Here is a 26913-nt window from a genome sequence, read left to right as displayed (position 1 = left end):
CCCCGCGAAGTCATTCTACCTGCTACTCCAATTCACAGCAAAAATACCTCCAAGCAAATATCACTATCACCCTCGGCATGCACTGTCCCCTAGCAACCGCGGCCTTCATAGCTATGCCAGAAGCCCAAACATCCGGGCCGATATCGGTCATCGGCATTTTGAGCTTTCCGGCGTGCCACTTCTTCGACGTGTTCGTTCTTTGCCGCTCACCTCCTAAGTGGTCTTGTGCGTTGGCAACTTAGATTTGCTCCTCCTTCTGATGGGCTGCTCGCTTACTTCGCTGTGCCGCGTGGGCTGCTTCGCGGCATGCAATCTGTTCCTGATCACACTTCTTTGCGTACACGTGGCTGGTAATTTGGAATTTTATCGGTAGCGGTAAGAGTGATCGGCCTCACTTGTGTGGTTAATTTCGCTGAAGTTCTGTAGTTTCACTCTGGTCCATGGAGCCGGATATATTGTTTTCGAAATCGATTTGTTTTTTTATTAAAGCGAAAGCTTTCTTAGTAAGCGAACTAAACTACTGCATTTCCCCATAGACCGGTTTGTCTACCAAGAAGCTCTGGTAAGATCGCTGGTCATATGGCGCATGCGTGAATCTGATCTTCCATTGTGTCCCAACGGTTACTTGAAAACTGCGAAAAGATGCAATTCTAGAAAGGCGATACACGCATTGATCACGAGGACGGAATACAGCAGTTCTATATCTTACAAACCACATATCGGTATACATTTAGATCGTTCGTAGGTGAGCTTATTTAGTGCGCGAAAAATCGTCGCAGGGGTTCGTTCTTTGCTCTCGATTACGGTATTTGAAGGTGTAATGATTGATCGGACGGACTTTCTGCAAAGGTGGTACGCAGTTTCAGCGAAGGTTGTCCCGCAATTTTGACGCAGTTTTGATGTGGGTAATCTTTCGCGCTTCTAGCAACTTTTTTTACGAAGTGATGGGGAAGTTTTATGCTTCACGATTTTCGGGTTTTGGCACACATCTGTGGAGGAGGCATTGACCATAATCCTGGTGCTACGGGAGTAGATTGGCTGCTGCTCTTTCACATCGGACAGCATGCTAATATGCGATTCAATCCAATTCCACTCAATTCAATTACACTCAAGATAACAACCCGCTCGCCCCCAGCCTGCAGTGCAACCTAGCGACCGCAGCGTTGACAGCAACAAGCGGCGTATACACGTCACGTAGTAACGATGGGGTTTACAGCAGTGAAATATGTGATATTTAAAATTACACACTCATCTCCCAGCATGCAGTGCGTCCTAGTGACAACGGCATCCACACCGAAGAGCAATTCGCAGCCGTCATAGCCAACCCTTTTCACGCAGAAAACATCAAACCTTTGTGGCACGGTGGATTGCATTGTCACTCGATGATTGAGAGATCTGTGGTTAGAAACTGCTGATGGGAATTAAGGATTCCTTTGTTTACCCTACAACCACTGGAAGACAAGCATCCGCACACCAAGTACCGCGAACCACACGAATGTTTAGTTAGTAGCCGAATAAGGTGTCGAGATAAAATAAAAACTAAACAAATCAAAGGGTGCACCCATTCATATAACGGTGGCGATGGCTGAACACGAAGCTTTCTAATGAGATATTCCTTGGTTATCGTATAAGTTAGGACTTTGACTCGCAGACGGTTCGGACTTTTCATCTCAGCAGCTTAATCTTTGACCCTTCGCATTTTGATTTTGCAGAAGAAAGTTCGCGTTCAACCATGGGCGTAGTTAGATGAAGGGTTGCATGATTTTTTGGTGAATTGTGCACGTCCATGTACATCTCCCCAAAATTCAAAATGTTTCAACCATGTCTTAATGGCGCAACCAGACAGACGTCATCTTCATAACGCCAGGGACCTGGGCTCGATTCCGAAGATTCGAAGCGTTTTTCTCTCTCACTTCACCCACGATCATCATCGACAGGGAAAGTTGGCTTTCCTGCACGGCGTTTTAAACGCGACATACGCCGTTTCTGAGACGCAGAAATCTTCGCTTTAAAACACTTCCTTAACATGCTTCTAACGAACCTATTTTATATGAGGAGCCTATTTTATCGAATCGAGGGATAATATTTCTGGGGTAAGTTTTTTCTATTGCCTACAGGTTTTTTTGGAGCCAGTTACAGCTACCAAGGACGGTTCCTTTGTACAAAAAACAACACTTGCACTAAAGCAGCGCAGGCGAACAAAACGTTAGGTAAACAAGTTCCCTAAGCGCTAAAGCTGGCGGCGCGGTTGAAGCGGGTCAACAGTTTTTAGCCTTAAAGAAACTTCGGCACATTTGAGGCAGAACAAGAAGTATACAATCATAAGTAGCATAAGGAAAACAATCGAAGCAACTGCATTGAAGATAAAATTGCGGGATAAGAACGCGAGATAACTGCACATGCGTAAAAGTATCCTGTCACGTGAGCGGTGGCCATGACGGTATTTGGGCGCTTATCGAGACCTACGTCCGCTAGAGTTGACTCGGCTGACATTTAACTGCGTAAAAAGAAACCTGCCATGCAACGCGCACACTCGGAGTTCAGCTGGCCACCTAATTACGTGGACAGCGGCCCCACAATTCATAATTACGTCATATCGAACGGCGGGTTCGTTCTCCTAGCTGGGGCCGTCCCCAGCTACTTATTTTTGCTTCCTGACGCCCCTTTAAAAACTTGAGCGAAAGATGCAACCACGAAAATTATGTGGTCGGGGAAACAAACTCGTACCACTTATGAAAGAGAGTTGTCCTTTAGTAATATTCTTGGTATCCCACAAGCACCCCCCTGGTAATTATGTTTATTACTTCATAAGGGCTAATTGGATATATTTGCAAACAATGTGAGAAAAATAACTGAAATGTTGTTGTTATCATCGTCGAAATTGTGTCGTGTGGTCTAACCCCGACAATTGTTTATGTAGCCGCGGCGGCCGTTTTTGTGATGGAGGCGAAAAGTAAAAACGCCCGTGTGTACGAGAATCTGGCGCACGTTAAAGATCCTCAGGGGGTCCAAATGTATCCGGAGCCCTCCACTACGGCTTGCCTCATCGCCTGCGTTTCGTCGGCGCGTGAAACCCTACAATTATGAAACTATCTATGTGAACTTTGTTATGGTCTTTCTAGCTCTTCAGTTTATATACATGGACAAAGTAAATTTCAGTTTGCCTGATGATTACACCATAAATTGTTTCGTTCAATGCAGTTATCCGGGAAAGTGTATCAGCTGTGGGAAACCGAGAAAATTTACAACAGAATCGTAGTTTGCTTCTCCTACTACCACATACTTTTTGTCCGATATAAAGCAGTGACAAAATCTTCAAATAGTTTCTCGTTATTTGCAGCGTGCCAAAATGCCCTTAAAAGTTCCAAAACGTGATAGGTAGTATTTTTATTTTTATATTACCCTGAATATGTAAGGCATGTTGTTTATTTATACGATCATACAATTTGCATTTTGCAAAATAACGGGCAGTATCCCTAAAATGCGCACCCTTGATTACCTACAAGCGAGTGTGTCAAAGCGAATATTCATCGCTACTTTTGTCTCGCAATCAGCCGCGCAGTGGCGTAACTACAATTAAGTTTCTTAAGTACAGTTCTTGTGCGGACGGATTTCTTTGTTTCAAACAAAGCTTCAGATGTCCAATTGTAACGCCTCTTATACCTGCAATGGACGACTATAGGGTGGTCATCCTGCGGCTGGAAATCCCATATTCTTCTCAGAAAAGGCAGCAAAGCGTCCGGGTACAGGGGAACTCCATGGTCGGGCCACGTAGTGAAGTGAAACTGGACTACGGTGCGGCTCTTGTTGTCCTGGAGAATATAATTTAGTAGTTAGAAACAATGATATAATTTCCCCTGCTCTGTGCGGAAAGTATGTATGAGTGTCTATCTATTAAAACTGTGTGTAGTCCTGAAATTTCCTAAAAGGGCCAACGAGTGGGGAAGAATTCCACAGATGGCTATCCTGGTTGAAGGTTTGTTGCAGAAATATTAAGGCGGAATACTGAGAAGTTGCATAAATTCGTTAAAGGCCAACTGCACTCAAATTTCACCTCGACGAAATTTATCTTTAATGCGTAGTAAGTACCACCAAATCAGCTGGGACACAAGTCGTATCCCCGTGAAACGCCTCGTTAATCAGTCATACGCGTTTAAAAAAGCTCCCCCGCGGACCACGCTGCTCCTGCCGGAGGATGGCGTAAGCAGCCATGACGCGCCTGTGACGCTCCGGCTGTCCGGGGCTCCTTCCTCTGGCCAGCCACGCAGCTGGAATACCGGTCGAGCTCTGCTGCGAACGCTTCACGCATTTGCTGCCCCGTGCGTGCGTAGAGCTTGCGCGCAGGCTTGCTCCCGGGCTGCTGACCATCCCGCCACTCACTCAACGGCTGCAGCGTCATTTTATTGACCGCGCTCACCTCGGTTTTGGTTTCAAAATCGCCGATTTTTGCAAGCCGCTTGTGGCGTCCACGCGCGTATTTCAGCTGCTGTGTTTTGAATCTTGCTTTCTTTTTAGGCAGACTATACGGAAATAACATTTTCAAGAGGTCGAGACTTTGAGCGCAGTTGGCCTTAAATATTTACTACGTTACGTTTGAAGGTGGTCTCGATGGAAAAGTTTAGTGTGTAATTAAAGGCGTTCGCACGGCCCAGCTGGCGCAATCCCGAAACTAAATTTCTAGATTGATGCTGTTAGTGAGTATGCAATGAGGAATTTACCTTACTCAAATCACGAAAAATCATGTTGCGGCGTTTATGTGCTGCTACAAAAATCTTAAATGACACATGCACAAAAATATGCACACACGAAAGTACGTCCACAGACACACGCACAAACACATCTGAATTCCGTGAACACATGTATTAATTCCAATGACCATTTATACCTGATGCTGCAGTTAAATTAATGATACGCGTTTTATAGAATTTTTTGATGATACGTTTGTAACCAAAGTCGGAGGTAGTTACCAAGGCGAGCTCAAACTCTCGTACGACAAAGTCGACTTGCATGTCCGTCTTCATCAAGGTGACGACGAAGTTACCGTACTTCTGCGAAGTCTCCGGCCAGTATTGCGCACACTTTGTCTGAAAAGAACAAAAATCTACAGTCGTCTGGTAATGTTTTTGGAAAAGAGAAGCACATGAGTGTCTTTTCCTACTTCAACGCGCAGTGTAAAGCAAGCGAAGGAGCCAGAAATATGCGAGTGAACAAATTAAACGAGCGCACGGTGACCAAAGGTAGTACATGTTTGTGTATCAAAGTTGCATTTACGTTGCATAACGAAACGGCAAAATGTGACGGATATTGAGCCAAATAATACAAAAATGTCATAACAAAGTTAAAGGTTGTAATAACGTACAGATAAAAATTACTACAGAAGGATTGTTTAGGGGACAACTTGGAGCAACCTGTTATAATATTAGTTCTTGAGAGCTGGAGAGAACACGCCCTTGTTGCACTGAGTGTTTTGAGCGTGATAGCTGAAATTTCTTCTAAGAATTCACGCCTTGTCATCGGTTGTGTCTTTAACAGTGTTTTTTGTTGTCTAAATTCGATGTATCAGTTTTGTGGTAATTGCGAACTCGTTACTTTTGATTTCGGAAACCATGTGACCGTTACGGTTCGTTAACTCTTCCGTTACCGCAGGAAATTGACCAATTTTGAGGGGCTAACAAGTCAATTTTTCTGTGCCGTGCATATTGGTTAAGCACACATTGCAGTGACATAAAACGCAGATGATTACACGCGCTTTCCAATGACACCAGCTTTAATAATGTTTTGATGTTGCCAAAAAATGTTGCGAAATATAGTTGCAAAAAAAATCATCAAATTCGAAATTTTTGTCCAGGGGTCGGAGAAAATAAAAAATAGGAACTTGTGTATAATAAAACACAAGTAGTAGAAAACATTTAGAATATAAATTTTGTAGGTAAACATTTCAGAAATCCGTCCTAGAAAGAAAAATTGAGTTGCGTGGTACAATTTGTCAGATATAAAAGAAAATGTTAGCACGCGTGTTTCCTGGGCATTTCCGTGAAGCCCAACCTCTATTTCAAGTTTTGCCTATTTGGATGGTTTCTCGAAGAAATCTGGTGGTTTGACATCACATTTTTAATGATTATGACCAGCACAATATTGAATGCAAGCAAGCGATACGACAAAAACCCCCTTGGAGTTGAAAACCATACTCTGGTGGATGCTTGTTGACGTTCTGATCATTACTTATCAATCAGAACCTTAATTTGTGGTTTTATTATCATGTTCTTACTCGTTATAGTAGCCCTGCTTGAATGAATAAGGTACGATGCGCTACAATCGTGACCAGCAAGCCTTCACCAAGCCGCCGTCATGCTATGAAGTTAGTTCAGCACTACGGACCTACTACATTGCAGCGCCACCTAACAATTTCGAAAAGAAACAATTAGAAAAGAAGAATCAGAATAGACAGCTCTACTAAGAAGCGGCGCTAGACTTTCCGAAATACCCTCGTATTAGAGTGAACTAGAATATTACAATATTCTAGTTCACTGTACTCGTATGAAACACCGAAACTGGCCGGTGAGCACCTGGCGGTGCCGGTCGATTGGAAGCGTTGTCCTCGTCTCAACTGATCCGCCGACTTGGTGTTATCTTTCGACTTTCAGCGGAAGCTGTTATCGCAGAAGTAAGGCGGGGGTAAAGTGGAAGCGCGAGTGGCGTGCTTGTTTCGAAAAACAGTATCGGGCAACGGAGGCGCCATGGCAAATGAGCTTGTAGTTGGGTAACTGCGTAGTAGCGCCAAATATAAAGTTCGCAAAAAAAAAATGAAACCGAAACTGCTGGAAACCAGCTGAAAATGCCAAGCACACTTGCTGGACACGCGGGAGACCAGCAGAAACAATCTTTGGCAGAATAAAGCGACCCTTTCTCCGAACCAAAGATCTCTAGTGAATAGCTGGTGTAATTTTCAAGCAATTATCACCTCTCCCTTACAAAAATTTTTATCGCATTGGTTTTGAAAGTTTATTGAGTTTTATCGAAAGAACTTAATGATTTCTTTTTAAGTTTCTATTGACTCTGCCTATAGAGTTTCAAAAGTTATTATGGCCACCGCGTTCCTATTGAAATGGGACAAATAGGTTCAATAGACTTTTACTATCGAGTACTTATTCAAACTTCGAAAAAAAAAAGTTCCATGGCGCAACGCGGCATGATGGCCGGGGGCCCCGCCAGATGGACAAGGGTCAGGGGCCCCTCGATAGGGCAAAGGCAGCTTTCCAGGCGTGGATTCCCCTCTCAAGGGTCCGCACTCGACCAGGGACGCCTGTACCCATTAATGAAACCGGTGGGGGCCCGGCGGTAGCAGGATTCGAACCCAGTACCTCCCGCATACGATGCGAGTGCTGTACCTCTGAGCCATCGCTGCGGTTTCGAAATATAATTTCGAGACCGCAGAGAAATATTTCTATATAAATATAATTCGAATATAAATATAATTTATATAAATATAATTCGAAAAATATTTTGAAAATTCGTGTAATTAGGCTTTATTTACCGGATTTAAGTTTTAATTGGAACACAATAGAGTTCACTTTTTGTTCATGATGTTTGTGTTCAATTGGTTTTGAAAGCCTGTATATACAGCGTTCATTTTTTCTCACTTTGCAAGATTTGACGATGCCATATATGTGACAAAAACTGCCTGGCGAAACGAGACCACTGATAACAACAGCGCCGGAGAGTGCTTCCCATTCCGGAACGGGGTAGCTAGATCGGATGTGATGGGGGACTACAGCGCACTTCCCTATCACGTTAAACCAACAAGCATAGTCACTTTAGTGCATTTCAGATCTGACATCACCCGTACGTGCAAAACCAGCAGGGAATTAATATCTTTCGCCTTTTTTGCTAGTGCCGTGGCAATCCGCAAGCTCTCGCGGCGGGGCAATTAAAATTGATTTTCGACATGCATCTCCGGCCCCGCTCTATGTAGCTGCCAAAATTGCTGGGAGTGACCTCCACAAACTATTGAAGCAAATTATATCATTTTTTTAAGATTCCAAATTTGGTGATCGCGGTATATGCATCCTTTAACCTGCATATGTAACGGACATTTTCATTCTCCGTGCACTGCCTCCATCGAAAAATCTTGGATGAAAAACTTCTAAGTGAGCCAACAGAAACTTTCTTGAGTTATCACGTTAAAACTTCAATTAAATTTCTAGTGAGCTTATATTGAGTTACTTGCTATAGTGAAGACCCTACAAAAATTCAAAACAGCTTTCATAGAGTAGACTCAATAGAAGTGCTATTGAACGAGTTCAGTAAAATGTGTATAGAATCTTTATCGAGCCTGAGTAGATTGAGTTTTTATAGGGAGGTCTCTTCTGAAATTCCATAGAGATTTTGTAGATATGAATAGAGTGAGTTTTTATAGGGAGGTCTCTTTAGAAATTCTATAGAGATCTTATAAAGATGAGGAGAGTGAGTTTTTATATGGAGGCCTCTTCTGAATTTCTATAGAGATCTTATAGAGATGGGGAGAGTGAGTTTTTATAGGGAGGTCTTTTTTTGAAATTCTTTAGAGATCTTACAGAGATGACTCGTTAGGTCATGAGTCTGCCATGAGTTTCTAATGAGTTCCTTTAGACTCTATAAGAACTCTATACAAGTTTAATAGGATCGGAACAGTCATTTTTGTAAGGGCTCAACGCTCTCGGAATACAAAACTGACAACGTTACTTGATACTTGACTTGCCAGGCACCTTTTGATAAAAAGCAATTACGGTAATGCAGCCTAAGCACGAGCGGCATACTTTTTGTCAAGTGCAGAAGCCACGCCCCATTCCTCAAAAACACACGCACCTCAGCTCGCAAAAAACGCCGTCAAAAATATCAATGTCACCGGAGCGGGAAAATTTAAACTGATTCTAAAAATGCAGTGCCTAGACTAACCACTAGCCGCATTAGGTGTACGAGAAACCACTATAATATGTATAAATAGGCAATATAAATCATCGATCACCGGTGATTGATTTGAATAGGCGTAGTAACGAAAGATCAAATCTCCGGCACAGCCAACCACCTGCCAACACACATGCCTCTGCCTTCACCGGCCTAGTGCTGAAGTAAAAGCTTTCGGGAAGATAACAGCAATTCTAGTGCAATGAAAACCTGGTCCCACTGCATCAGGGTAAGATGATATTTTAGCAGTGAGAAAGAACTACTTAAGTACATCTTCTAAGCTACGTTACTTGACATGATACAACGCGGCATCTAGCAATGGTTATAATAATTTTCCCGACGACGCATGATCCCAATTTTTCATTCATATCCACAAATTTCACGCCCCCTTTTAACACCTAAAAAACAAAAAGCAGAAACGCACCTTTTCTTGCTCCTTGAGATTTGTAAGCATTACTACCTTGCAAGAACCTTCTTGCCAAACCATCCGCCAAAAATCAGTAAGGGTGGACTGTTTCGGACCTATAGGGTCAAAGCAGAATGCAGGCTTCTTTCAATGTTTCAAATAACAGAAAATGATAGCAATGATAGCAAATGATTGCAATGAGAGTGAAAGATAGCAATAACAGCAATGATAGCAAAAACACCTCTATTAATACTAATTAATAAAGCTACTTTATCTGTTTTATTCCTACGTGTGCTGTAAATTTTAATGTTTAGAAGGCCATGCCTGACCAAAAGATCTTTACCTTGGGTTGCGATGTACTTCCGCGGAAATCTGTACCCCTGAAAGGAAAAGGAGAGAAAAGAGGGTAAATTCCAAGAGCCTGAAGTTTTGTCTTTTGTCGCAATGACTGAACGCCCAAACCATGAAGGTTTTTTGTTTTTGTTCGGAATACTCTCCTGAAACACACCTCTTCAATGGTACAGCTATGAAGCCCTAGCATATAGGGTGAAAAGTACGAAGACGCACAAGACACTACGTGATCTGCTAATTCTATGTTGCACCAACGAGATAAAAGTGTACGACAATTTGTAACCAACATCAATACAAAATCGAATACCTTACTCAGGGTTACAAAGGCACTGCAGATTAAGAACATCTTTGTTTTTATTAGGTTAAACCTCAGAATGTGTACTCCGTGGTGTAAAGTTTGTGCAGCCGATTATGCGCATTTTTTTCACGAAATCTGCTTCACGCACAGCCATACTTGACAATTTGGAGATTTCGGTTATGACGACATACTGAATAGTCCTCTTACAGGTGGTTAACAAATTGCGACCTTGCATTACCCAAGAAAACTGTCCGTTAACAAAGAGAAGTAAATTTCTATTAAAATACCGAACATGAAATTTTTAAAGAAATAACCAAGTGCGAACCACATTGCCAATAATTTTGACTGACACCAATCTGTGGAGCAACTGCTAATGGCGGGCGGCGTGTTCTCCACAACTCGGCTCTACTTGTGAAGTAACTTTATGGACGTCCACTAAAAGAGGGAATAAATGGCTACATGTGTTCAATACACGACAAAGTCGCAAGCAACGGTTTTCCAAGTTGACGTCAGTGAGCGTTTGCGCGTAGACGTGCTGTAATGTAGATTGAACATGTGATTTACTGCAACACCTATCACCTTGCATCCTTTAGACAAGACGCGGTAACCGAGAAAGGTCTTAAAACTTCATTCCACTTACTTCACCAAAAACGCGGTCGCTGTTACCTGAGACATTCAGTACAGATATTGTCAGTTCAGTTGGATGTACTTTTGGTTATGTGCTCAGGTTCCACCAAGTAAAGCACAACGTGGGATCCCCAGAGTAGGTACTATGGGCTCACCGGGACATAGTTCGCGTTGATGTAGTCGCTGTTTTCAAAACCAGGCAGTGGAGCAAGTATCACCCGTGAGTGGTCATCTGTAATTCACAGAAGAAGCTCAGTACGTGTATGATTGCTGCGTATAAGTTATGTTTTTATCGTGCATGCGCGAGTGTATGGATGCTCTAATCTCATTTGAGATGTGAACATATCTCTTTCGGTTGTCGATTGCTTTCTTCTTGGAGGTTAGGCATTTTGTAATTCTATGTGGGATCGGTCAATAAAACTAGCTCTAAGCACCAATATTTCCATCATAGAAGTCGGGCACATAAAAAGAGAGTCAAAGTGATTTTAATGGGCGCTAAAGGTGATAAGGGGACAAATGACAAGTCCGGATGCTTCCCTTCAGCGAGTTTCATAGTTGTGTGGTGCTTTAAAGGCGTGAAGCAGATAAGTTGGGTGCTTAGATTGATGGGAAAAAAGGGCTATTCCTAAAAAATGTGTACATTTGTGTTGTATGTTTGTTAGCTAAAAATCAGTAAAGTCTAGAAGTGACAGGTTTTTTAGACAGCTTAAAAAGACTAATGCAAAAAGGTCGTGCAGTATTTAGGTATATATTTTAAGCAGCTTGATACTTAGGTAGTATGTATTCTCACCTATCAGCCGGTGCGTTCCAGCTCCTTTTATTTTCTGAAGCTAAATAGTTTTGTGGCAGAAAGGATGAATTTCCGTTTATTTATATCTGAGTAGGTATCAACACAGTTTCAAAGCTTTTTAAAAACAGGAAACTATGCCTGAATAAAAATGACGCTGTGGTTATCCTGGACAGGATTCGGTTGCACGGCGTTTAACTTACACGGGAGTATATTGCCGTAACGATTCCTTGACTTGTTCTCTTGTTTCTTGGCGATGTCCCACGGATGAAGTTGTCCTTTTGGAGTGGTCTGAATTTGAAAATTGGGCGAATAAAAAACATTTCGCGGTAAATTTTCGTGGTAGAGTTTCATCGATGGCTTTATCGTGGCGACACTATCGTGGCGACCGACTGGTCTGTCATCAATTCGATAGATGATGCAGAGGAAGCACTGAAAGGCTTTTCTTGTGAATTCTTAAAAGCCGTTTAATTAAGTACCACGACGGTTAAATGTAAAAAAAAGATTCAGTTATCCGCAAAATCCATGGATGACTAAAGGGCTGTTAGTAAGCATGCGAAAAAAAGATAATCTGTACAAGAAAACGAAGAGACAGCTCTTTAATTCCAATTTAGCTAAGTGGTACAAGAAATACTGCGGCCTCCTGAACATTCTCTTAAAACGGGCAAAAAACGGCACTATGAAAATGAATTTTCTAAACACAAAAATGAGAAAAAAAAACAATGAAACCTGCTGAATACCTTCCTTAACACAACTACAGGTAATGCCTCAATACCAAAAATTACCCACAATGGAATAATCTTGACGGAACCCACTCACATTGCTAATGCCTTTTGCGACTATTTTTCGTCCATTTATAACAATACGCCCAGTCCTTTAACGTACAACTTGGTTTGAGGCGTGCTAGCCAATCATCCTTTTTATTTCCAGTTACAGCAGAATAAGTGCTCCCTACGTTTGGTACGCTGAAAAACCCTAACCCAGGTCTAGATAATATTGCTATTCGTCATTTGAAGCTAGTTTCCGATTCAGTCGCATATACACTCAGTCATATAATAAATCTTTTCTTTAAGTCTGGCACGTTTCCATCTTTTCTGAGGAAAGCAAAAGTCGTACCTGTTTTCAAAAAAGGGGACTGGTTATTAATATCCAATTACCGCCCAATTTCCATTCTTTCTTGTATAAGCAAACTAATCGAACAGATATTTGCCAAACGTCTGAACAGCTACCTCAAAAAATTTAATATACTGAATCCATGTCAATTCGGATTCCGGTCTGGACGTTCGAATAACCTAGCATTACTTTTCCTAACGGATTTCATTTAAAATTTATTGCCTCTGCAAATTTTGTGGGTTCAGTTTTTTTGGACTTTACAAAGGCGTTTGACACGATTAATCATAACTTCTTCTTTCAAAAATTGAAGCTTACGGCATAACAGGACCACCAGTAATATTTTTGAAAAACTATTTACTTGACAGGCAATACTCTAACAGGTAAACTAGAACATTTAACCAAAGTGTGCCCCAGGGGTCAATTCTAGGTCCTTTACTCTTTATTTTGTATATTAATGACCATCCGGATGGCGTTAGTTCTGCCCATTGCGTCTTGTATGCGGATGATACAACCATTTCTTCATCTGATAAATCAGTAATTTGTGCCATGGCATACTTGAATGCAGTACTAATTAACGTTGTAAAGTGGTGCCGTGACAACTATTTAGGGATTAACCCTGAAAAAACTAAATTCATGGTCTTTAGCTCTTATCAGAAACCCATAACGTTTTTTTCCGGAATCAAACCTTGGACCTCATTTAATCACAACTTGCGACGATGTTACATTCGTTGGTATTCACCTCGACCCTCACCTTACATTTTCTTCTCATTTTTCTAATCTCAAGTAGAAAACGGCGTTCGGCATACGAGCTTTAATTAAAGCTCGCCGCTTTTTTCCTCATACAGCTTTATTATCTTTGTATTTTGCTTTCGTTCACAGCCATTTTCATTACGGCATTGTCTCTTGGGGCAACACATACTCTTCTCACGTTTCATCTGTGCAACATATTCAAAAGCAATGTATTCGCATCATAACATTTAGTTCCTGTCGCTCCTCTGCCACAGGGCTTCTGCATCAGAATGACAAACTATCAAACAAAGCGCTATTTCACTATAACTTAAAATGTTTTTTTTACAAATTGCTGTATTGCAACCTTTCATATAACCTTATCGATGTCACTATGTTGCGCGGCAAAAGCGCCACTAGGTTTTCAAGAAATAACAATTTCTTACTACCGACTGTTCACACTAATTATGGGAAGAAAACCACTTGTTTTGCAGCTGTCACATTTCAAAAAAATTTGCCAATAGCTATTAAATCATGCCCGTCCCTAGCTTGCTTTAAAAAAATCCCAGAGAATTTGTTTTGCTGTAGTAAATAACTTTTTTTGTTCTTAACTATTGCGTATTTTCCTGGTGTTCTCATGTGACGTTGTTTCCTATTTCTTATTCACGAATTGATTGAACTGGTTCGTTTATTTGGTCCGGCTACCTTTTTGAGTGTATGTATTTTCGTTTGTATTTTCCTATGTATTTTCGTAGGTATCATTTTACACTGCGTACTTAACCGATGGGCTGTTGTGCCTATTTGCTGCTTTTATGCAATTATCGTACGTATTCAAAATCGAGGGTCCCCTTTCAGGCTTCTGACTCTGGGACCCTCGTCTGTATACCAATATGTTTGTATTGCGTTCATGAAATAAACTTTAACTTTCAAAAAAACAAAAAACAAAAACAAAACAAAGGATGATGATTCTTCACAGCAACCCCAGTCGTTAAGGCAGTGTCTTAACCGTAGTTAACAATGCCACAGAAATAAAAAAAAAACTTCTCGAATGGGGTCTGTAAATATTTTCTGACTAGACCATCCAAAGAAACAGTAAATAACGTAAGCAGCACTCCCCCCCCCCCTCCCTCCCTCCCCCCCTGGCCAATAACGTGCTCTTTCACCGGCATTTTGTCTTACTGAGAAAAAAAGCCCAACGCTTTCCGTACAACAAAATGATCGCGCAATGGCAAGAGAACATCTAAAAATGGGCTGGGATGCCGGAAAGCGTGTGTTTTACCATACTCTTTTCTGTTTCAAACCATGTTAGAGAATGTGCACCTATCAGCCCTAGAACGAGCCACAACACAGTTGGCGGAGAAATGATAATGGAGCCCTTTGCACTAACCATGTACTCCTCTTTGAGAGTTCCGTGTGCCTGGCCCTGTATAGCGTGCTCTTGAAGGCGCTTCACGGGCACTGGATTTGACGGGAGGCCTCCGTTCGGGACCGCTGTCACGTTAACGGAGTCGCTGCTCTCCATGTTCAGCGTCATGCGGGACTCCGACATGCTGTTTTCGTCCACTGAAACAAGCATTACATCGTTATTTGTAAAAGCTAAAACTGTTAGCATAGAATATTTATGCAGGATCACGCTGTCTACAGAACGTGACAATGATTTAGGTGAGCGTGAAACTGAAATGGGCACATTCGAATGGACGGGATTGTGGGGCTTAACTTGCCAAAGCTAAATCAGGGTGGTGAGGCGCGCCGTAGTGGAGGGCTCCGGATTAATTTTGACCACCTGGGATTCTTTACCGTGCACCGGAATCTCGACACACGGGGAACTTCGTTTTTTACCTCCATCAGAAAAGTGGCCACTGTTTCCGAGAATCGAAGCCGTGTCCTTGGGCTCAGCATCACGACGCCTTATCCACTAAGCCACCGCTGCGGGTAATTGGGCCCATTCATTACGTACGGAAAAAAGGCGATGCGCAGAGCTGCACTGAAAATTGTATTTACAATGCACGTGCCGATCTACATATGGTATACAAGTGAAATTTGAAGATTAGATGTGATCTACTAGTGAGGGAAAGCTTCTAGAAAGTAATTTGAGTCTTCAACGAAGGAATAGTAAGTGCTGAAAATGGGTCTTTCGATTGGATTCAATTCTGTTTACTTGGGGAAAATTAAGGTATAGGAATTTCGAGGTACAGTACGACTGAGCCCACGAAGTTGTTGCAAGGCAGTGGAAGGGCCGAACTAAAAAAAGGAAAGACCAAACAACATCTGATTAAAGGTGAAATTCTAATGTAAAATGTAATTATGGTCTTCGAGATTCATGCGTATGTATGTGTTTACATGGATCTAAGTGTATATAAATATTTCCATCTTTTTCACACAAATATTTGGGTCGAATGATTTACTTTATTTCACTTGTATATAAGAAATAGTACTTGCACATGTACCAACTTGTATTTGACTATTATTGTGCACATGTTCTGTATACTTGTAAGTGCTTGTATACCAGTTTTGTATTTTGATGGATGCACCTTGTATGTACTAAGTAGTTTTTGTGTTTATATCTGTACTGTGTACTGTCTTATGGTACCGAGGCCTCTTCAGGCTTAACCGCCTTTTGCCTCGGCTCCCTCTTTTCTATAAAAAAACGAACTTCTCTTTTCTTCAAAAAAAGAGGGCAGAATACGATAATGAAAGCAATATTACAGAAAGAAGTAGCTAGCAACAAATCCTTCTCATCCAACATGAAAGAAAAAAATAGTGCCACATGTTCCACCACATGCAAGTAGCCCTTTTGAAGCACTCTTGCAATAATTAGAACAGGCAGCGTATTAACTCCAAAGTGCCAAAACATGCAGAGAACGCCAAAGCCAACATCAAGGCACGCGTAGCAAAACAAGAAGGGTAGCGTTCGAAAGAAGGATCTTGTTTAAATGCTAAATTTCGAACCAGATAAAATCTAACCAACTCACAAAGACTACAACAAAACGACTTTAATCGGATATTCACATTTACAACATGCATTTCTGCAAGTTATGTACAGCAACGCATGAAAAAAAAAAACCAGAACGTTAAAACCACCACAGGCGGCTCCTCTATCTATGACTTCGACTATAACAAGGGTGCTTGGCACATTCGTTGTTTGTTGCGCGAGGCTGGAAGAAAAAAAAACGGCCCCTTTAACGGGGCGGAGTCAGAACACAAATGCCCGAGCTATGTGTCATCGTTGGTGCGCACGTAAACCCCGCTTTTATGCGGGTTTTGAAGCACGGATATTTCGGTTATCGCAGTTTCCAGGGCGGAAACATAGCATGGGTCTGGCACACTCTCTAGCATCGTCCTCTTGAGCAGTTGCACCGTGCGTAGCGATTGCGCCGCCCGTGTCCCGTTAATTCAATCTTCCCAGCTTTAACCGCTGCGGCTGTACTTATTTACATCATCGCTCACTATCACAATATGGATGCAGAAATCTTGGAGGTTAAAATTAGCGGTGATAAACAAGAAAACGTAGCATAATGCAAGAGCTCTACATAGTGAAGCCATAAGTTGGGTTAAAACCTGCAATGTGGTGGATATGATGGTTTCAGTTCATTAACTAAGCGTCACACCTGCCCTAGATACACATAAAATTCATGCATTTTGAATTGAGGTGACAAAACGCCGATGGTCCTCCAACAAACGAGACAGCAACCCGCCGTACATTTAAGTAAAGATTTCGGTGCTCTATGCAGACTCGACGCATGTGAGTCCATCTCGTGAAAGCTGGAACAATATTCGAGTTCGCCTTTTGCGAAACAGTGAAGACATCATGCGGCATTAAGCACGGTGTTTAGAGAGACCTTATTTCGAACGATTTAAATATACTTAACATTTTTTTGTGCAAAATAACTGAGTAAATATTATGCCCCAAAATCGGTTCATACATTATATTGCTTTATGTTTGTTTGACACAACCCGAGGGGCCGCCCGGGGAAGCCACTGAAAAACCCGGTTCATTTGTGTATCCCTTTTTCTGCGCTTGGAACTGCCGGCGTCTTCGCCAGGAAGGTTGAGTCGTCGAAAGCTTGCCGTTACATCTTGTATTTCTACGCCAAGCACAATGAAACGCCCGAAAAATGCGCCACGCAAGTTTATTTCAACCCAGGTATGTCATAAAGGAAGTTTCGAGTTACGTCGATTCCCACCTCTGCGTGGAATCCGCTGTTGTTAGTGCGCACGGATGGTCTTTTGCCACTATAATTTATAACGAAAAATGCGTTTTGAAATACTTTTTAAAACCAGGTTTACGTTTTTACTACATCAATGTTTCACTTTTGTTAGTACGAAAAGAATGACAGCGGGTTCAGCAACACAGAAAAATTTGCGCTTACACTTAGACAGCCTGGATAGGTGCCCCTTGAGGGATCTCTTCGAGGGAGTCTTCGACCCGTAGGCCACAACTTCTTTCTTGCTAGAATGAAGCGAAAAAATATTACATGGTACAACATCCCAGGAGCTGAACATAACAAACAGGAAATTTTTGAAACAGGTGTTCCTAACCACAATGCCAGAATTGCTCAACTGGAAACCGCATCGAGAGGATATATTGTCTTTATCCTGCGTGCAATAACAGTAGGACATTACGTGACCCGTACTATAAGGCGTTCTCCATAAGTACGTCTAAATAGTTTTTTTCAGTTATGACATATCTAACACCCTGGGGAGCTCCCCCATACGAGCGTATTTGAACAAAGCGGTTTGAAAAATATGAAATGCTACTAGCCGGGTTATCTCACTCGAACTCGTGTAGAAATAAATGCAAGAAGGAAACCATAAAGATATTTTTTTGGCTTGGGCTACTGGAAGGAAGAAATGAATTTGGGACTACCCAGCCAAATGCAAGTTAAGTTGACGAAAAACATTTTTCCGGTTGAAGACCTTGGAAGATTTGTTACAAGGTATCACATGGTGCGGTGAATAGTTAACCTTTAAATTAGTGCCGAATAAATATGGAATATAACATAGACCAACAGATGCATTGGGCCACCATGGTAACCGTTTGAATAGGACGACCCGTCTGTTCAACTTGTGCAAATATTTTTTTTAACAAACAACATTTCCCTCCATCTCTAGGACACCTTCATAGAGTGACAGTTTAAACGACCCTAGGCCTGCGATAACCGACCTATGGAAGAATTGAGTTTGTCTTCATACCGGCAATACTCATGCGCGAATATTTCCATAATAAATTCTGTGTAGGTTCATGAAAGATGACTGTCACTGGTGCAGTTTAAAGTTCTAGTGCAACAATTTTGCATGAGAAACAAACTCATGAGGCGCGGTTCAGGTGGTACAGTGGAGCGTCTTCCTTGGCTCATGCCGCGAAACATAGTCTGTGTTTCTAAGCAACGCATCAAACAGGGGGGCACCCCTTGAAGCTATAGTACTGATCGACTCTCAGGCAGTGCATAAATTTATTGTGCCACTTCTGACTTCCCCCTGAAGACTCTCGGGCTCGATATGTGATTCAAAAAGCATATAAAGAAGTGTTAAGTCAGCGCTTCTATTCTTTTTGTCCGTTATTGTTTTCTTTCTGCGCTCTTAAAGCACTACTGTTTACGAAGCCGGTCTTCCTTAATTTTGTTTCGCCCTTCAGCGCTACTACATATGAATATCGTATGCAACATATATATTTTTATTGCACTAGGATTAAGACTGTCTAAAAAAAGAAACCTATACATGGCCTTCTCGTAAAAATCCTGCACAAAACCACTTGTTCCCCCGTGCGCAGTTATGTTTGGCTGTTAACTTGGGCACCAAAAGAAGTTTCCAATTCAGCACTAAGATTAATATTTTGCATCTAAAATCTCGAATTTGCCATTTGCAGCAGCCACTTTTCTAATGTAGGCGAAAAAGAAAAAAAAACGCTCGTGTGTTTGACATTTCGGCGCTCGTTAAAGATACCCAGGTGGTCAAAATTATTCCTGAGCCCTTCACTACGATGTGCCTCATCGCCTTTGTAGCGTCGGCGCGTTAAACCGCATAATCAAACAATGAATAAATTTGCCGTTGGCAAAAAAAAAACTGGCTTCAGACTATCAAGCTTTTAACAAGCGCTTTTGCAATTCCCAGCTGGCTTATGCGTGTCAAAAAGTCAGTGTAGTTTGATATTTGTGACATAAATTAAAATTATTTATTTAGTTTTTGTTGTAAAAGGTAATTTCCCTCCGTTGTAAAAGGTACATTTCCCTTTTTATAGTGTGGCCAGGTACGGGATTACAGTAATACGGTCACTGCTCTTTATGTCGGATAGACCGAGTTATTTCCATTTTAGCTGTTTTGCTGCGCACCATTGATAATGACTTGTGTACTGTCCAAGATGACAATGCATTCAAAACCTTGATGTTGCCGGATTTTACCTCGCTCCTAAATGAAACCGTTATCATAAAACAGTTTTCTTTTGATACGTTTAAAACGTTTTACACGCCAGTCCGGTCTTTTTGTTCATTCAAAAGTTTGGTTCATTCAAAAGATTGCCTCGTTAGAGTCACCCTGAGACCACTTTAACGTAAACTTCACTCAAGAAAGCTATATATTTAGGAAAAAGGCAACGGCAATTGACCCGCTAGCGCATTTCCCGCAGCAGAACCTGTGATGTCATACCACTCAGCTTCCGATTGGCGGAGGTCGGCAATAACAGATGCAAATTAGGCAGAGCTTATAAGCTTGCCGAACGAGCTATTTGCGCTTAAATTTAGGGCAATTTTTTTTAAAGCAGTAAGAATGGTGGGACAAACAGGGGAAGTTACGAAAGCACACGTAAACATGGGAGTACCTAGGAGTACTGTTGCTGCTACTGCGCGCACTATGCCTGGTTTAGCTGCACAGGACTGCGGGGATTTGGGTTTGTCTTAGACGACACTGGCCGATTGACGCAAGCCACGGTGTCTTACGTGACCATATTTGTCGCGGGAGAACTATGTTTCACGAAACAAATATTTTCTCCCAGAACAAAAACAAACCAAGTTTAAATCAAAAACAAACCAAAGGCAGAAAAAGGCTTGCCGTGGCATGGTTGCGCCATCTATGTTCACTAACGGCAAACAAGGTCTCCCAATCGGCTGCAGAGCGGTCGGATCCTGTGATGTCATTGCAGACCACGAAAGCACATGATTTAGCGGGAAAATAGATTTTAACTTAAATTGATCATTTCCTCAGTGAATAAAGCATCGTTTGCATCCGGACAAGCGGTGGGGGCACTATAAAATCTCAAAATATTTCGAATAAAAAAAACTTGTATTTTGTCTGCATGGCCTCTTTATGACCGAAGCAATGCTACGCAATTCTTCGCTGTTCTACAAGGCACGAGAAAAGAACACGCCGTTATTATGTGACAGCAATACTTAAAGAACTCTTTGCCTTCAGGTGTTTTCGTGCATGGCTCCAAATATAAACGGAAAAGGCTCTATAAAACATGCGTTAGAACTTTGTACAGGTTCTGTGAATACCGGATGGATATCTGTGGTTGCTTGATACTCTGTGCTGTAGGATGTTTTGCAAGAATTTACAATAACGATTGTTGCCGGCAGGCTTTGCCAGATAAGCCCGATTCGGATTAAGTAGGCCTGATTATGTACTTGATTTCTGTTGGTCTTTACTATTATTATTATTGTTATTATTATTACTACTACTATTATCATAATTCACAGGCTCCAAAATAAGTTTATATCTATCTTTAACCATGGCTTCGCCGGTAATAATAACTCTGGATCATCTTCTGCATTGAAGCTACCACGATTAATCTCAAGGAAGAAGAAGACGGATCTCCTTCACCTACTCAAAATTATTCGCGGCTCAGTGTCTCGTGTAGTCCTGCTACAATATATTCCACTCCATGTGTCGCAGAAGTTGACCAGGAAACGCGATGCTTTTCATAATCCGAAATGTCTGCGTGGCTTATGTCCTCTGTTCCGAATGCAATGTATGTACAACCGGTGCTCTAAATGCTTATTTAATATATTTAATATTTCCCCGACTCTCTTTTGCTAGCATGTCCGTGAGGTGGTAATGCCATAGCTTAGTGCTTTTTTATTATCGTATTTATGACGTACGACTGCTTTTATGTTTTCATTTCGAAGTGAAGTGCGCGCTACAGAATTTTTTTTCCTTCTTTCGTACTGCTTTTGTTATTTCCCCACATCTTTCCATGCTGACACTCCTATTATGCTGTTTTTATTAAGCGGAAGCCCTTTTAGATCCCTCCGTTCCTGTACGGCTTACATTACTCCATCTGCATAGTTCTCTTGGCAGTATGTGTGCATGCGGAATAACCGTTTGCGTGCATTGCCCTTATCGGCACTACAATATATATATATATATATATATATATATATATATATATATATATATATATATATATATATATATATATAGCAAAAAAAGAAAGACACACGTCGAAAAAAGAAAAGGTTTAACGTTTCGGCCGAGGGACCGGCCTTCGTCAGAATAACAGCAGCGGCTGTAGTCACACAGCATATAAAGGTGATCGTTGCAAGGTCACGTGATGGGATGACAAAGTAAGCAATTCAAATGCAATATACCGAGGCCGCATGCGACAATCTTTTCGGATGAATACAACATAATAATAAGTCCGGCACGTGCAGTATAAGAAATCAGCACTGTCAAGCACACACGCGCACAAAAAGTAAGGGGAGAGAGAAGAGGATACGGTCAATGATGCAAGCAACTAAGTTTTCCTGAGCTTTCATTTAAACCACGTGCTATTGTCTCGAATTTATATATAAGAAAGGATTCGCGGACTTCCCTGTCATGATGCGTACGGAAGCCAGATTCAAGTATCGTTGCTTTGATATGGTCAAATGAGTGGCCTGCGACATTGGCATGCTTTGATATCGGAAGGTGAGGTAGTGTAGCGATATGAGCCTTGTGGTTGTTGAACCGCTGCCGGAAGGGGGTTTTGGTCTCGCCAACATATTGCATTTTACAGATATCGCATTCAAGTAGATAAACCACGTTGCTCGTGTCGCAAGTATAGTTCCCATTTATCTTTAAACTGAAGTTAGATGCTGTGCTGCTTGCGCTTATGGATGTAGTCATATGATTGCACACCTTGCAACGCGGTTTGTTGCAAGGGCGGCAGCCAGTAGGCACTTTACGTTTGTTGTTTACGTTTTTACGTTTTACGTTGTTTACGTATGTTGTTGTTTGTTGTTTACGTTTGTTGTACGCGCCAACATCTAACCCTTGTCCTTCATGTTGGAACAAACGACCTGGCTTCCAACACGTCCCACAACACCTTTGACAGCCTTCGTGCGCTTTTTAATGTCATTTCAAAGGAGCTTCCCCAAATCAAGAGGGTATACGTAAGCTTGGTCCTGCCAAGATCCACTAATCGCCGTCGGCAAAACTTCAACCACGCCTTCGTTCGAAAGTTCAACCTCAAGGCTCACCAGTTCAACGCCCTTCTACGAGATTTTTGTCGCCACTCCTGGCTTGTTTACTTCATCGACCACGGGTTCTACGGGCTACCTTCAAACCGTGTCTTGGCTGCCGACGGTCTTCATCTAAGTTTTGAGGGAACGGCAATCTTAGCAAGTCACCTCCGACAGCTGCTGTTCACAAGAGTCAGTGACGCCACATCGTCTTGGAGCAACTCCGTACCCAGTGATTCCCCCGCTCCTGTGGAACTAAATTGCGAGACCGAAAATGACGCAGCTGCTGACCTGCATTCATCACGCAATGACTCGGCCACTTGGCCTCCATTGAACTGCCCCTCTGTGCGAAGTATTTCTGGCGCTCATGCTGCAAACTCTTCAAGCGTAAATGGCTCAACGTCTCGCCAACGACCAAGCAACCAACGTTCAACTACACTGCCCGCAACGAGTCCAACATCGAAGGATAAACCCCAACCAATTCCTGTTCCAGTCAACCCAACCTCCAGGTGCAACGATCCAGCAACCAACCAGTCGCCTACCGCACAGCCCCAGGCCGAACTTCAATCGACGACGAACGATTCCCCTTCCTGTCCACCGTGCCAGCAACAGCAACCAACCAGCTCAGGCGAAACTACTAGTACTCCAGCTTCTTCTGCACTGAATGGTCTAGACCCATCCTACAACCTCCGAACACGCAATTCCCCTGGAAAGAAAGCATCGAGGACAAAGTGACTACGAACTGCACATACCGGTAAAAACTGCTCGAATTATTCTGTATCTAGAGTATTCATGAGGATACGAAAAATTGTAGAAAAGCGCCTGCGGTGCCAAATGCATATTTCTACGCTAAAGACCTATTTAAAGGCCGGTGTAGTACCCAAGGGCCTCCGAATTGCTGTAAAGCCTGCCATAACAAATATGTCTCCTTCTGACATTGCCGCATGGAATGAGGTACTTTTAAATGCGTCTTTTGGTTTTGTCGGCATTGCAATTCGCCACCACGAATCTGCTCTAAGATCTCTTTGTAATCAAGAACGCCAACTGATTTCCCACCATAAACTCAGCTCGCAGGAGTCGGAACAACTAGCGGAATACCAACAAAAAAAGTCGATTGAAATAGGTGCGATCAAACGTAAGAAGCTTTTGAGAGATAAAGTTATTGCACCTCATGTAGCCCTTGATATGCCTGTCGCCATGCTGCCTCCGACCTCAAATAATGCCTCAAATAATACCCCATCGACGGATGAACTACTGTCATCTAGTAATGTAGTAAACTTGTCTAGTTATATACTATCCAATGACGAAATCTCACTGTTGTCGCGAGGACTCAATTTTTGTCCAGCGTCAGGTAGTTACAGCGAATTTGACCTCATGAAGGACTTGGATAATTTTGCCAGAAACCTCATACTATGCGAATATTTTGCTGACAAAGATCCTTCTGATTCCAATACTGCTATTCTTCCATCTTGTAAACACTGGACCCCCCCTACTCAAAGAGATAAATGCCTGGATCTATATATCACCGCTGTTCAACGGGATGTTCTAGAAATTTATCGTAAACAAGCCCACTTTAAGAGAAACCTTTCAGCAAAAGAAATGTCGGCAATGCAGGACCTTAAATCTCGTGACGATATTATTGTTAAGCCAGCCGATAAAGGTGGCGCAATTGTACTACTGAACAAAGTTGATTATGACCACGAAGCGTCCAGACAACTTGGTGATAGCTCGTTTTACAAGCGGCTTGATGAGGATCCCACTGGGAATTTTAAATCCGTTATTACGCGAAAAATAACAGACCTGGTTGAAAAGCATGAAATTCCGCCTTCCGCCCTGCAATCACTCATCCCACTGAGCCCTGTCGCGGGTCGTTTTTACCTTCTTCCAAAAATCCATAAGGCAGGAAACCCCGGTCGGCCGATCGTTTCCGGCATCGGCACGGTTACAGAACTAATCTCCCAATTTGTAGATACACTGATTAACCACATTCCTCCTTCTTATCCATCTTATGTCAAAGATACTAACCACTTTTTATCAGATATTGTCGGTCTTTCTGTTCCCCCTGATTCACTACTGGTTACTTTAGATGTAGCATCCCTTTACACCAATATCCCGCATGAGGACGGTATACGGGCAACACTCCATGCATATAATGAGTCGATCCGCGAAAAAGTAATTGGCAGTTCCACTTTGGTCACCCTTTTAAAATTGATACTAGAATTGAACAACTTTGAATCCAATGGCATCCATTACGTTCAAATTAACGGGACCTCTATGGGCACACCCATCGGCCCTAATTATGCGAATATTTTCATGGGTGTACACGAAAACGAATTTTTGGCCAGCCGTTCGCCGAAACCTTTCTACTACAGGCGGTTCCTTGACGACATCTTCATGATTTGGCAGCACGGGGAAGCTCAGCTGTTATCTTTTATTGACGAGTTTAATAACGCTCATCCATCCATTTCATTTAGCCATACATACTCGGACCAAACGATCAACTTTCTGGATGTAACTTTGACTTTGTGTGAGGGTCAACTGACTACAAAAGTTTATAGGAAGCCTACTGATAAACAACAGTACCTACATTTCAATAGCTATCATGTAAAGCACTGCAAAACCAGCATACCCTATAGTCAGGCGCTTCGATTTAAAAGAATATGTTCCGAACAGGCTGATTTTAATTCAAACTGTGCCCAACTCCGTAGTGCTTTAATTAAGCAGAAGTACCCACCCGAGATCATCGACGACGCCATTAAGCGCGCTGATAGCCATGACCGCAAAGCACTTTTATGCCGCAAAACAAGACAGCCGGTTTATTCCAATACAAACTTGATTCTCACATTTTCCGCGCCTGCACAAAATGTAAATGCCGTTCTAAAAAAGCACCATAATATAATGTTACAGAGCGAGCGATTGAAATCAATATTCCGAGAACCACCATGCGTAACGTACAGAAGATCGCAAAATTTACGCGACCTGCTTACATCATCTAACAACAAACGTAAAGTGCCTACTGGCTGCCGCCCTTGCAACAAACCGCGTTGCAAGGTGTGCAATCATATGACTACATCCATAAGCGCAAGCAGCACAGCATCTAACTTCAGTTTAAAGATAAATGGGAACTATACTTGCGACACGAGCAACGTGGTTTATCTACTTGAATGCGATATCTGTAAAATGCAATATGTTGGCGAGACCAAAACCCCCTTCCGGCAGCGGTTCAACAACCACAAGGCTCATATCGCTACACTACCTCACCTTCCGATATCAAAGCATGCCAATGTCGCGGGCCACTCATTTGACCATATCAAAGCAACGATACTTGAATCTGGCTTCCGTACGCATCATGACAGGGAAGTCCGTGAATCCTTTCTTATATATAAATTCGAGACAATAGCACGTGGTTTAAATGAAAGCTCAGGAAAACTTAGTTGCTTGCATCATTGACCGTATCCTCTTCTCTCTCCCCTTACTTTTTGTGCGCGTGTGTGCTTGACAGTGCTGATTTCTTATACTGCACGTGCCGGACTTATTATTATGTTGTATTCATCCGAAAAGATTGTCGCATGCGGCCTCGGTATATTGCATTTGAATTGCTTACTTTGTCATCCCATCACGTGAACTTGCAACGATCACCTTTATATGCTGTGTGACTACAGCTGCTGCTGTTATTCTGACGAAGGCCGGTCCCTCGGCCGAAACGTTAAACCTTTTCTTTTTTCGACGTGTGTCTTTCTTTTTTTGCTACGACTTGCCGGTGTCCAAGAAATATTTTCCTGCAATATATATATATATATATATATATATATATATATATATATATATATATATATATATATATATATATATATAGCGAATCAGAAAAAAATGGGAAATGAGGGGCTCCGTGAAATAAGACAGAATATAAGGGTTGGCAGTCAAGAAAACCTCGGAAAGCAAAGGGGAGGTTGTGGTGGGTCATAGAAAGAGATGAAGAATTTTTTTTGAGTCGAATAGAAAGTGGTGAAAAAATGCCCGCCAGGTGGGATATATATATATATATATATATATATATATATATATATATATATATATATATATATATATATATAGAGCACCGCGTTATGCGGAGGTTGTGGGTTCGATTCCTGCTTCCAGAAAAAACGGCGCATTTTTTCTCGACTTGAATTTTCAATTATTTATTCCTGCATTAAAAAAAAACAGGCAATCATACATATATATATATATA

At 42.0% G+C, this 26913-nt stretch overlaps 1 protein-coding gene across 1 annotated transcript in view; it reads right to left on the bottom strand.

Moving 5' to 3' along the window:
- The window catches only part of LOC144162548 (receptor-type tyrosine-protein phosphatase T-like), a 229376-nt gene that overhangs the window by 26721 nt on the left and 175742 nt on the right, over positions 1–26913 (bottom strand). The window contains exons 26-33 of the mRNA XM_077693134.1: positions 17622–17701; positions 14639–14814; positions 11616–11703; positions 10781–10857; positions 9693–9729; positions 9368–9465; positions 4968–5084; positions 3664–3812 (exon numbers count right to left, since the gene is read on the bottom strand). Of these exons, the coding sequence (XP_077549260.1) occupies positions 3664–3812; positions 4968–5084; positions 9368–9465; positions 9693–9729; positions 10781–10857; positions 11616–11703; positions 14639–14814; positions 17622–17701 (822 nt within the window). The remainder of the gene's footprint in view (positions 1–3663; positions 3813–4967; positions 5085–9367; positions 9466–9692; positions 9730–10780; positions 10858–11615; positions 11704–14638; positions 14815–17621; positions 17702–26913) is intronic.

This window comes from Haemaphysalis longicornis, unplaced genomic scaffold, assembly GCF_048455015.1.
Source record: "Haemaphysalis longicornis isolate Haplotype H1 unplaced genomic scaffold, Haemaphysalis longicornis Haplotype H1 scaffold_12, whole genome shotgun sequence".
In the NCBI taxonomy this organism is placed as follows: Eukaryota; Metazoa; Arthropoda; class Arachnida; order Ixodida; family Ixodidae; genus Haemaphysalis; species Haemaphysalis longicornis.
The sequence above is the reverse complement of the archived record's forward strand: the minus strand, read 5'-3'. Positions and strand labels throughout refer to the sequence as shown.